This window comes from Microtus pennsylvanicus, chromosome 3 (assembly GCF_037038515.1).
Source record: "Microtus pennsylvanicus isolate mMicPen1 chromosome 3, mMicPen1.hap1, whole genome shotgun sequence".
In the NCBI taxonomy this organism is placed as follows: Eukaryota; Metazoa; Chordata; class Mammalia; order Rodentia; family Cricetidae; genus Microtus; species Microtus pennsylvanicus.
This window is the reverse complement of record NC_134581.1, coordinates 67,435,907-67,449,749: the sequence shown is the minus strand read 5'-3', so window position 1 is coordinate 67,449,749 and position 13,843 is coordinate 67,435,907. Positions and strand designations below refer to the sequence as shown.

General features: G+C 38.8%; 1 protein-coding gene across 3 annotated transcripts in view; it reads right to left on the bottom strand.

Annotated features, from left to right (window-relative positions):
• Positions 1-922: 922 nt before the first annotated feature.
• The window catches only part of Atm (ATM serine/threonine kinase), a 107,442-nt gene continuing 94,521 nt past the window's right edge, over positions 923-13,843 (bottom strand). For all 3 annotated transcript variants that reach the window (XM_075965888.1, XM_075965887.1, XM_075965889.1), the window contains 6 exons: positions 12,552-12,717; positions 11,128-11,214; positions 9,211-9,325; positions 7,935-7,998; positions 5,629-5,765; positions 923-5,524 (listed from right to left, as the gene is read on the bottom strand). In XM_075965888.1, the coding sequence (XP_075822003.1) occupies positions 5,341-5,524; positions 5,629-5,765; positions 7,935-7,998; positions 9,211-9,325; positions 11,128-11,214; positions 12,552-12,717 (753 nt within the window). In that variant the 3' untranslated portion in view covers positions 923-5,340. The remainder of the gene's footprint in view (positions 5,525-5,628; positions 5,766-7,934; positions 7,999-9,210; positions 9,326-11,127; positions 11,215-12,551; positions 12,718-13,843) is intronic.

Here is a 13,843-nt window from a genome sequence, read left to right as displayed (position 1 = left end):
TGACCCTTTCGTAAGGGTCAACTGAGACCACTGAAAACTATAGATTTACTTTACAGTTCATAACTGTAGCAAAATGATAGTTGTGAAGTAGCAATGAAAACAATTCTATGGCTGAGGACAACAGCTATATGAGAACTGTATTAGGAAGGTTGAGAACCACTGGGGCTAAAAGAACCAACGTAAGTTTCTAGAAAGAATAGGTAACATTTCCATGGAGAGTAAGCACCTTAAATTCCAAATAATAATAAGAGACAAGAGATACCGTATAAAAACCACAAAGGTGCCGAGAAAGAAATGAGATAACAGTATGAGGATCTCCACAACAGAAACTCTAAGACTTGGATAGCGTTGAAGGGAATTCCTTACAGAAAAGATTTAACTACCTGTGAAACTGGTGATGACAATGAACGATAAGCCAACAGAGGGGAAGGAGCAATGTATTGCAGAGTGTACACTCTTACTCCTGCTGTATACAAAACCATGCATCCTGTCAGAGCAAAGTAGGGGGCTTTTATTCCAAGGAGTAATTCCATTATATGAGATTTTTTACTAAGTCTAAACCCAATTTTTCTGGACACTCTGACCACACTGTATACAAAATTCATTTTACCAGAAGCTGCACAGAGGAACATGAAACTTTCAAGAAGAATGAATTTATTTTAAAATAATATGATAAAATGAAACATCACATTTAGGATATCAGGATCTTTATTTGTCATATCCTGGTGCAACTTAGTTTTTCAGATTTGAGAAATGTCAACTAGATCATTTTCTAAAGCACAGCCAAGAACACAGCCGGGAGCCCTCCTACCTGGATTCTGAACCGAGTGCTGACTTCTGGGCTCACTGCTGTCTCCCTAGGAACTAGCCCCGTGACGGGCACATATCAAGTATTTCATAAAATGGACATACACTTGTACCGTTAACATAAACTTGTATAATTCTTTATTAAATTTTTTTTGTAACATTCAGGTAACAATGTAACAGATTACATTTAATAACACTAAACACATCTATATAAAATATATAATTTCATGAAGGTGCAACTAAAACACTTGAAATGGCACTTTTCTCTATTCCATACTGGCCTTCTACTTAAAAAGGTGGTTATTATAAACCTTAAGGTGCCCAAAGTTTTTCCTTTTTGCTTTTGTTCCTTTTACCATATTTAAATTTGTGACAGATTTCTAGGTGCACATCTTTTCCCCATTTTAAGTGAACACTATGACGACCTTACATTTGGGGCCTGACTTGGGACCACTCTGAGGGTGCACAGGGTTGGAAGAGGGACTGCTGCCTCCCTCACTCTAGACACACCAGCTGTCTAACTTCCTTTTCTACCAGCTTCTCTATTTGCTCTTCACTGACTTATACCTGACCAGTGAACGCCAGATTCTTTTTACTAAAAGCTCTTCAACTGAAGAGACTGCTTATATGATACTTGTGTGTAATGTCTTCTGGCCTCAGACAAGTAACCTTTTCCAACTTTTACTTTCTCTGGATATAAAATGAAATACCTGATGACATCAGTTAACAAGATAACGACTAATCAGCAGCATGAAAAATTTCCAACTGACACTTTAAAATTATTTCTTCATAAAATAGAAGGTATACCAATGTTTTGAATGCCGGCTACCTAAAAAAAACTTTGGAATACAATTTGCCCATCAAAAATATATGTTTTAAAGAGTCATTGTAAAACATGAACCCAGCCTTATATGCATTTTCTTCTCTCAGGAAAAGGGCACTTAGTGTATAGCTAAGGCATTCAGAACAAAAGTCCGACTTATTTATTGCTAGTATGTATGATGCTTGTATTTTGAATCTTTGAGTTGTACAGATACGGTACCTTCAACACTTCTGTTTCTGAGGGCTCTCTAATCTGGTTTCCTACTTTTACACATGAAAAACTAAGAAGGTTTTGGAAAATTCAAGGGCTATATATCTGCTGATTATCTAATGAACTGATGGTATGCAAAATCATGCTATAAGGTTTTAATCATCGTGGCTCAACTTACAATCAATGAAATTTATTGTGAGGTAATAAATATCACAATGTTGTTGCCATTTTTCCTGGCAGGTAAAAGGCATAGATTATTTTTCCGTGTTTTATACCAATAACTTTCTCTAATTATAGTATGCTACAAACAGTATTTTTCTATTATTAGCCTAACCGTAGCGTTATTTATATAGGTTCATCATGAAAAGAATTTACACATCAGCAGCAGCTGGGCATGCTCATCCGCCCACTGTGATCCACAGTTTGATAGGACTGGACTAGGAGAGCTACTCATCCATTAACATTCTTGTTGGCTTTTGCCCAAAGATTTCAACTGTGTACTTTGTATATAGGTCTGTTGCCCAGTTTTGCTTTCTGGGATCAAAAGATTTACTAAAATGTAGCTTAGTTTGCTAATTTTATAGGTTTCTAAAGTGATGAAAGGCTTAAGGATATGCTTAATAAATATAAACCTACGAATAATTATTTTCAAAAGCAAAACAGGAATATGGCTTTTCCCAGGTGACTCAAAGATGCCGCGGTCTTTTCCTAGCAGATATGGAGGCATTATGACTTGTAACAAGTTTCTTTATCTGTCACTCAAACAAGGCTGGAATGCATAAGTACTGTCTATATGCTATATTTTTATCTATTAATATTTTCCTACTTCCTTTTTCTATAGGTGTATATATTGTATATTAAAAGGGGTCTGATAAAACAATTTAGTAATTTTATGTGTATAGGTGAAGCACTTGTCATGGATTTAAACAATGAGTACAGTAAAAAAAATTTTGTTTTCAAAGCATTAAAAAAAAGAAAACCATCCATTATCACAAGTTTTGGTTGTAGGAATCAAACATACTGCTGACAGACATGTCAGGTACTCGGCATAAAGGAAATTCCTGATTTTAATACCTGTAAATCTCACCTCATTGGCTCTTGTAACTGCCCATCTTACTCAAGTTTGTCAAAAATATTTTATAACTTAATCTTTTCATATTTCAATTAGCTGCTTCTAGGTTTACCTGAAAACCTAATATAAACTTTTCAAAGTCATCGATAAAATGTTTGTGGCATATAATTCAAGGGTGAAGAATGGATCAACTATATTATTCCAACCTCTTCAGTGATTTAACTACAGAAACATTACAAATTCATTTAACTAGCTGTTATTAGCTAATATCATTATCTATGAGGAGATCAACACTTTCTTAAAGACATTCTAAGTTCAACACATCCCCTTGATTACTACAGTAAGTAGATAACAAATATTCATAATATCAAATTCTGACAAAAGACACAAAGCAGGAAAGTTAAAATGCAAAATAATTTTCATAATAGTTTGCAGAAACCAAGAGTTTGGCTTTGTGTATGTGTGTGTGTGTGTGTGTGTATATATATATATATATATATAATATATATATATACACACACAATAATGCAAACATCCATGTGTGTATTGATGTATATATATTTGTGTGTGTGTGAGTGTGAGTGTGTGTGTGTGTGTGGACTAAAGAATCTTAGGCTTGCAAACAGCAAGGGAGAGACATTAGATGCACCTCCCTTCACCCTACCACCTTGATGCACATGCAGGCTTAGCTTTCACTGAAAAGGGTATCAGTACAACACTCTCTGCCTATTTGCACAGAGATAACAGAGGCCTCTGTCATGGCCTGGGAGACTCTTCTGCTCTCAGCAATCTACACTATTCCTGAGACCTAGAGCCTGGAGCCGAGGAATTTCTGTGATGTCCCTGGGGACATGAGCAAACTCTCTTGAAGAATCACTCTTAACCTAGGCCATGCAGGAGTCTCACACACACACATGTGAGAAGGGGGCTGAAAATGAGCTCACCTTTCAAAAAGACAAACTAGCTCACCAAACTCAAGAATCAACAATATAAACACCCAGCATGAGACGTTTAAGACGGTTAGTGACAGAAAAGGACGCGAAAAGTTCATTAAGCTGAGTATGGTGATGCACACCTTTAATCCCAAAACCTGGGAGGCAGAAGCAGGTAGAGGTCTATTAGTTCCAGAGCACACAGCTGAAAATAAAATCTACTTTTTCCCTCGTAAAAATAAAAATAAGCTTCATTGTTGTATGTGTGTGGACATGCATGTGCCATGGCAGGCATGTGGAGGTCAAAGAACAGCTTTACATGGGTTCTCGGGGCGGAACTCAGGCGGAACTTGTACGGCAAGCGCTTTACCTACTGAGCCACACTGTCAACCCTGAAAAACAATTTTTGAAGGAATCTAGGAGATGAGATGTAGTTAACAGGAGAATTCATGAACTAGGAGAAAGGTAAGAAAGAAACATACAGCAACGGTGAATACTAGAGGGTCTGAAAGAGGAAGAGCACAGTACTCACTTAAACACCACTAGCTACACATGCTCTTCCTCTCCAGACCTCATCACTTGGGAACACTGAGTGATCCTGCAACTGAAATCAGAACATTTCTTCTGCTTTGGTTTTAGAGACAGGGATTCTCTGTGTAGCTCTGACGGTCCCGCCATGCCTGGCTTGAAAGCAGACCATTTCTTAAGTGCAGGTTTATTCAGTGTCCCCTCCTAAAAATGCCGAGGACCAGAGCTGCCTCTGGTTTTGGATATTTTCAGATTGTAAAGCATTTGTGACGACTGCAAGCTAAGACTAGCTATGCGCCTAATCTGAACCTCTGAAATGTGCTCAATATGTCAGAAAGCTTTGGATACCAGAACATCTCATGTTTTGGACTTTGAAACTAAGTGTGTTCAACCTATACTACTTTGTTTTCAACACCATTTACTTACTCCATTCCCCGCCACCCCTTTAATCTGCAATTCTGGTTTTGAACTTGGGGCCTCAGACAGTTTGGGCACTTGTTCTATACTGAGCTACACTCCAGTCCAACATTTATTTTAATGTGAGTTTCCCATGATATAGTGACAGTTATAATTTTAACGTCTACCCTTTCTACAGTATTACTAAGTACTTTGGAATTCGCACGCACATGCTAACACAGTGACTGTCTGGGAACTTGCTTTAACTAAAGACTGCTTAGAGCAAGAGTTACAAACTCGTCCTAACACACACCAAAGCAAAACTCACTCTGCTGCTCCCACTGGCTTCAGGTCCCTGTGCACCTCAGTGATCCCACTGAAAACAATACAAGCTTGATCTTAAGAGTCAACATTCATCCTAACATACAAGAGCAGAAATATTAATTTTTGGCTGGTTATGTATCAAGGAGAAAACTGGTTCAAAAGCAGTTATTAACTAATTTCCATCCAAATATGGTGGCTGATATGTAATTTCTGAAGTCTTGAGTTTAGAGTAATTCCTGAGCTGAAGGTCACACCCAAGCTTTCCATCCTGGGAAGAGTCGGCTGAGATTTTTGGGATCCATGGCCTGCTGGATAAGCAAGTTCACCTGTCCGCCCACACTGAGCACAGTGCCTTCTTCCACGCCTTTCAGTTTCTCCTGCAACCTCATCAAGACACGTTCAGCTACTTTGTTGAAACTCTGATCAGTATCACTAAGGATGAAAAACATAAAGAAATCAAAGAGGCACAACAGTTAAGGGCTTGGGAATAACAAAATCTAAGTAACTAACAATAGGTCCCTCCTAATATCTCCCACCTAAGACTTCGTTTGCATTCTTGATCTTCCGCATTGGGGGTAGAATGGAGGTCAGTCTCATCTTCTGGCCTCTGTTGCAAATACAAAGCTTTTAAAGGATTCATAGTCCAGTCAAAGAGAGGATCGTACAAAAGGACCTAGACAAAAAAACAAACGATGTGCATGTTGATTACAATCAACAATAGCAACCACATGAAATAACACTAGTCTCGAGCAGCCGGCGGAGGGAGCAGACTAAGAGATGAGTTATGTATTTGTGCAGAGGAGCTATGTTAAATATAAGCTCCAAGGTTCTCATCCCACCCCGAGTTCACTCTTCCCCCAGGGTCAGGTGTCAGGCTGGATGACACTGTCCTAGCTGGAGGAGATTGTCACTGTGGTTTTTACTCTCTTCTCTCTCCAGGTCTATTTCACCTCACTCTTAAGCCATGTTCCCTAATGGAGTTTTAGCTCCATCAAAACTAACATTTTGACCACCATCCTACTACCCACTCCAGTGGCTCTTTTTCTATTAATTAGATCCCAAGCGGAGTGAATCTAATAAAAGGATGTAAAGTATTCAACAGCAAACTGCCCTGCTGTGTGTACACACAGACATTTCTTGTTTCTCAGTCAGACTTAGGCAGTCTCGGTAGTAAGTAGAATACTTGGTTACAGAGGCCAGGCCAGTATCACAGGACCACAATCGTTTCTGATAGTCACCTTCACTGGGTTTCCTCAGCATCCACATGCTAGGACTGTAAAATGTCTTCAGCATATTTTAACTGTAGGACATGTACTAGATCAGCAGTATCAAAAGCTTTTAATTTTGTGCCGCTGCTCTGAGTGTCCTCCAGGACCACTGATAAACCATGGAGGGACTGAAATTAAAAGGAGTGACCTCGGGATTGAAAGTCAAAATACTATTGGGAAGCACTGCCCTAGAGCAGGAGACAGCAGTGATGAAAGAGAAACTGTTCCTTAATATTAGGAAAACCATGGCAAATGACTCTCAGAAATTTGGACTGATTTACCAGGGGCAACAATAGAACTTTGTGTGACTGTGAAGGGTGGGTTTGTTCTAAAGGGATAGAGGTATTGTAAGTGGGAACAGAAATCATTTCTCAGATGTAATACTCTCACTCAGACCAGCATGGCAAACTGCTAATTGAATCTTCTAAAGGACACAGCTCCACCCTTACTATGAGTCTCAATAGTGCCAGCGAAATACAAATGACTCTCAACCCTGCCTGCACAGGAGGGATTTACAAAACACACATGCTCCTACTTCTTCGTCCCTAAAAATCTGGTTCAAACTCAGGTAACAGTACTCGTTAGAAGCAGAACAGGTGATACCTGTGTGCAGTCGGGCCTGTACTCAACTTCCTTTATTTCTCTCTGTAGGAAATAGCTGAGTTCTTGTCTCACACATCCTTACCAGCTTTGTAATGACTGCCAGACGCACACAATTCTCACTTGGGTAGAATTAATGTCATAAGCACTGGAAGTATGACTTTTTTCCCTCTCTGTCCTGGGTCTACATGAGATGATAAACCTGATTTAAACACATGTTCTGCAGGACACAGCTCCATTCAGATGAACTGTCTCAAAGCTACATAGCAAACAAGAACTACAAGAGCCTCAACAGCAAACCTCATTCTTCAGTTACATAACTAACAGTGTTGGTATTCTGATTTGCAATTAAATTAGCTCTGAAATTTGGAGGGAAAATGACATATATTACTGATTTCATGGAAACCAATCTCAATCCCATATGGGATACATACAGCTACATTGGTATGTATATGTACACACGTGTGAGGGTGTGATGGGACCAGAGGTTGATGTCAGGTGTTTTCTTCAATCATTTTTCTATTCATTTTCTTTTTGAGACAGTGCCTATCACCGAATCGGTAACTCACCAATTTGGCTATACTAACTGGCCATGAGTCCCAAAGATCCTCCTGTCCCCGCCTCCTCAGTGCTAGGATTATAAACATGCACTACTATGTTAGGTTTTTATAAGGCTTCTAGGGATACCAACTCAGGCCCTCATGCTTGTGTGGCAAGCACAACAGCAACAGGCCGAAGTGGGATGTCTAGGATGTCAAAGTGCTCATTTATTTTTTAGAAATTGGAGATTACTTAAAAATGCTACAATATCCCAAGACACGTTTCTAACCCCAAACATTGTGACGTAAGAAAATGTCCACTGTGTCCCTTTCTGCTGCTGCCCAGCATCAGTCTACATGAAATGAGCAATGCTCTTCAAATGAGTGACTTCCTAACAAGGCAGGCTGACCAGTAAAGGAATCCAGATGTCTTACTTCTACAATGGTTAGCAGAGTTTCCTGAGAACTGCGCATAACTTCCATGGTTTTCTCACAGCATCTGCAAGGTAAAACACATTACAAACATGAATTCTGTAGCACACCAATATTTCAGTCATCTTTGCCTATATGCACTTATGCATGCATACTTAGATGATCCTTGTTAGCAATTCCCAAAATTTTATTTCAAAAAGCAGACCAGTTGGCAAAGGCAGCATTTAAGAGATGTCCCAGAAATTAATATAAATAAATACAAATATGTGGTGTGTATTTTATAAGATCAGCACTTATTTTAAAAAAAAGACACTACTGCTATGAAATACTTTGTCTTGATTGATTACTGGGGCAAGTATTAATTTACTTTTACAATCTGAGATTATAGATCTTTACTGGGAAAACTACAAAAAATCTTTGGCTTTGAACTATACTAGAACATGGTTCTTTCAGACAGAAGTATCATCTCTTGAGCCCAATTTGGAGATCTCTATGAGGTCCCTCCCCTTGGAGCTCAAGAACCCCCATTGAAGAGGCAGAGGAAGAACTGTAGGAGCCAGAGGGGTTGAGGACCCTGGAGAACATGGCTGACAGAATCAACAAACAAGGGACTCACAGCAGCTCAGAGACTGAAGCGGCAATCAAGGAGTCTACATGGGTCTGAGATAGGTCTTCTGCATATATATTATGGCTGCTAGCTTGGTGTTTCTGACTCTTTTGCCTGCTCTTGGAACCGTTTCCCTTCTACTGGGTTGCCTCGCCCAGCCCTTAATATGCAGGTTTGCTGCCAGTCTTATTGCATCTTGTTATGCCATGTTTGATTGATAACCCTGGGAGACCCGATCTTTTATGAAAGGAAATGGAGGGAGAGTGGATCTGGGAGACAGGGGAGGTGGGGTGTGCTTGAGAGGAGTAGAGGGAGGAGGAACTGAAGTCAGAATGTATTATATGAGAGAAGAATAAAAATAAAAACAAAAAACTACTATCTCTTTAACACCCCCAACAATGAGCACCAACAAAACAGTAAAAACAGAGCATGTCAGCTAAGGTTGAATAACAGTAAAAGTGGGCCTCTTCCAGAGGACGTTAGATGTGACAACATGTGCCATGCTGAATTAAGTCCCAGGTGGCTGGAAAGAAAATTACTATCTGTACCAAGGGTCTTTTCCTTAGTACTAAGTACCGGGATGTCATTCTACCACTGAATCCCATCATCTATATAAATTTATTAGCTGAATAATAAACTTGATAGCAAAAATTGTTTGCCTTCCTCCCTTACCTTCTGAAGACACCTTCCACACCAGTGATGCCCATGCCATCCACGATGTCTCTGCTGAGTCTAAAAGGAACTGTTTCTGGAGTGGGAAGGATTTTACCCTGCTCAAAAGCCACTCCTAAAATCAAAGATGTGAAGCAAGAAAGTGTGACTGGCTGACACACGGTCTCTTTAAGTACATGCTAACTCTGTAAAGGCAGCAAATAACCTGTCACTCACATGCTATCAGTACTTGAGGATTACTCTATTTTTGCTTTCCCTGCCTATTACCTCTCCATCATCTTTGAGAACCACTTCAAATGCAAAAGAACAGCTTACTGGCAAAGGAATGCACATTAAAGGATGATTTAAACAGTGGAAAACTGGCATGTTTGAAATTTAGAAGACTCGTGTAGTAAATGTTTTGAGATATAAACTCACATGCTTATTTTGGGGTAAAAATACAGATTCACATGCAATTCTAAGAAATAATGCACAAGGACCACCCTTCACACCTTCTACCAGTCTTTCTCACTACAGGAAAAAACCATGATACAGCATCATAGCCAGGATATGGACACTAGTACAGCCAAGGCATATAACATTCCATCACTAAGAGGTCCTCCATACAGCCCTTTTATAGCCACACCTACTTTCCTCACATGGCTTGTCAATCCCTACATCTATCCCCAATCATCTAACAACCACTAATTTGCTTATTTATATAATTTTGCCATATCAAATGGACTATATAAATGAAGTCACACAGTATGCAGTTTTTGGGATGGGATTTCCTCACTAGGAGGACACTCTAATTCTCTTCACCTCTCTGTTGTAATTAACCCTGGGCTTTATTATGGCCTTCATGGGATATTTTCCTCCTGTGGCTCAGAAGGTGACTCCTTGCAAGGCTGAAGAAATGGCTCAGCAGCTAAGATACCTCTTCCTCATGGTTTCTGAGACCTATTTTTATCTTTTTGTTTTGAAATGGAGTCTCATTTCATAGCTCAGACTGGTAAAAAATTCCCTATATAACCTAAGCTGTCCTTGAACTCAGAAATCCTCCTCCACAGCCTTTTAAGTGCTAGGATTATAATAACCAAGTCCACTCTGGTTTAGCATTCCCAAAGCCTCCATCTCCAGTGTGAGATCAGAATCTCCGCCAGCCCAGGGATTTCAGTCTTCTCTACTGCTGAGAGTTTGACTTGCCATTACATCCAAACGCTTTTATATCAAGATTCCACTACTTTCCAGAAATCTCACTGTTTTAAAATAATGTGTAAAACACATAATTTTTCTTATTTTCATTTATTCGTTCATTATTTTATTTGTTTTTTTATGAAGCCTGCTGTATTCCTTTGTTAGATGCTTCAGCTGTCTAGAAATCCCTCTCTCAGTCTGCACAACTAACGTTAGTGGTAAAACCTAGAACACAACCATCTTCAACTCTAATCTCCTGGTCACTACAACTCTAGTCCAAACCTTCATCATTTCATATCTACACTATTATTTTCTCTCTTAACTTCCTGGTCCAAATTGCTTAGAAAGTTACCTAAAATTCAAACATGATTGGCTCTTGGTTAAATATTTCCCAAAATTTAGCAGATGAAAAGTCAAAACTCTTTAGCCTATCTATCTTGTTAATTTACTACCCCGCCCTCTACTTAATTATAGGCAGAGTTCCCTCTAGCGATATTTAGGACAGCTCTCAATTATTACCCTGTCCCCATTTTTAGATTTCCACCTTCTCGATCACTCTTCCTTCTTTTCTTGAGCTGCCCCCTCTTACAGTAAGTTTTACTTATTATTGTAAGTGAAGATGGTTGCTCATCTCACAAGTGCTTATGCTGAAGAAAAAAACTTAAGTTATATACTTTCTCATAGGCAAATAGTCCTTGATGACTAAACATTAATGAAAGATACAAATCTTTTACTACTCACCTAAATCTATGTGTACGAGTTCTGCTGACTGCTCGTTTATCAAGATATTCTGTACATGCCTATCACCAAGTCCAAGGATGTAACCAACTAGGGAAAAAACAAAACAACCATGTAAAATCTCTAACATATATCCAACCATAATACTGCTGATTCTAAACAATTTTTAAGTAGTTCAGACTTTAAAGCTATTTAAAGAAAATTATACATTGTAAGTAGCATGTAGAGTTTAAGTCAAATCTAGCCAGATATTTTAATGTATACTATGTTTTAAAAATAGATATGCTGCTAAAATTGTTTTCTCTTTATTAGAAAGCACTGATTTTCTCTGAAATTAGTGTGGAAAAATTAGTGGAAAGCTCAAGACCCTGATTTACCTCAGCCAGTGTAATACACTCAAATTTTTATTAAGTGTTCTTAAGAGAGATACAGTGATTGGCAACTTCAACATTCAACAGTGAAACTTTCCTCTCTGCCTGATAAACTACGCTGACCAGAAACGGATCACTACTTGATTTCACAGGTGCTTTTGCAGGCATAACTGCATTTTGATTTTTAAGACAGAGAATGACATGCCTTAAAATACCTTTAGTCTGCTGAGCTACCATGTAGTACTACAGAAAAGTCATTGGGTGGCAAACAGGATGTCCCGTGCCTGGCTGGCCTTACTGTTAACTGAGCCTGATTTCTTATTCATAACTCACACCACTTTAACCCAATTAGTGATTTTCAAGGAAGAAGAGGTTCCACAAGTACTGGGGATCTTGCCTAAACCTACATGTCCTGTCACTCTAAGTACATTACAAAACTGGCACAAGAAACTGTTTTTAGTTGCAAATTAACATGAGACAGTTTCTACATTGTTATTTTTGTAGGGAGAGGGCCCACTTGTTCTTCTCGGCCACCCAGTTTCTACATTGTTATGGTTTTCATACTTTAGGATTTTGTTAACTAATTTATCTAACAACTTTATTCCATTCTCATAAAAAATTAAAAAGTCAAAACATACGTTGAATAGCAAGTATTTAAATACATATCACAATTTCTGTTCTGAGATTCTACTAAACAATGAACCATTGAGTGGAAATCTATTACAGAGATTCTGTACAGAAGAACAATAATAAAAGAAAGCCAAAGGGTGCTATGAGAAGTTTTATATTCCAAAGAAAATCTCAAAGAACTTATATTAAAGGGAGTGAAAATAAACTATATCCACTATATTAAAAACAAAACAAAACTGGTTTTAGTTTCCTACCTCAGAATGGAATTCTCGTCTATAAAGATGGTTGCAAGCTAACAAATTAGCATGAACAAACACAATGATCAAATGGTGAAGACAGTTTGAGCAACAACTACCATTACCACTATCATCATCTGGTAAGTCAGAATATAGTTATGTGCTCAATATGTAAGTAATACAGGATTACCAATAGAAGATGTGGCCACACTACGCGTATATGCCAATCGTTTCTCAAACCAAACAGCTGGGTCCAAGAATTTTTCCAGGCAGAAGTAACGAAAAACTGGTTCAAAGTTTTGGCAAATATTCATGAAGGTATCATATTTCTCTTCAAAAGACTTCTTCTGGACATCCTTTAAACAGAACATTTGCAACATTTTCTCAGTGTTGTGTTCACGTCATTCAACTAATATCCACAATGTTTCTATGTGAAATAGCTAACAAATTATAGGGACAATAAGAAGAAAAACGAGACATTCTACCCATAAGAGGTTAGCAACTTGGCCAGGAAAGTTTTATTCAAGTGGTGATCCCATTAGGATCCTATCCTTTGACTGATTAAATTCTAATTTGAAGGGTCTTATACTATAGATGGAGTGACACAGACATGCTAGAGGCAGCTCCCAATCATCTTAGGTGGTGTCACCACATGCACTGTGACAGGATGGAGACATCAGGCTTCTGTCCTGAAACCTCTCTCTGGAATATTCTCCTGAGGCAAAGTTTATCGACTTCAGCAGGCTCAGTGCCCATACACTAGACGATGACATCCTAACCTGGTCCAGGCGCCTCCAGTTAACTTGAGTGATGTGCCAAAGCCAAACACAGCTGCTCACCTCACCATCCAGAAAACTGTGAAGAGCACACCCTTCTGCACACGGTTTTTGTTGCTGTTGTTTACTTTTTAATAAAATTTTATCCAGGTATATATTACGTATTGAGTATATTACCCCACCCAATACCCTTCCGCTGTGAATCCTTTGTATTCCTAAACAATTTCATTTCTGATTTTCTTCATTTTATATATACATATATAACCATTAATTAGTCTTACTTAGTTAAAATATATCCCTAATCTGTTTTCTCAAAATGACAACATATATTGGTGTCAGAACTCTCTTTCTACAATGTAAATCTGTAGCTGGGCATGATGGCATGTGTTTTTACTCCCAGCACTCAGAAAGTAGAGACAGGCACATCTCTGCAGGTTTGAGGCCAGCCTGGTCTACATTGAAACCTACAGGATAGCCAGGTCTAGAGGGACTCTACCTCAGCTCCCCACCCTTTTACCCTCCCGCTAAAGGAAACCTGATATCCTATTCGTCACAAGGGTCTGTTTCGAGAATCTAACTCTCCACTCCTCCCCACCAGGCACAAGAAGCACCTCCTCCTCTAAGCCTATCCTTTACCACTAGTGCCTGCACAAACTTCCATCAAATGCTGATCACATATTTAAAATAAACTTTGAGGGGCCAGTGA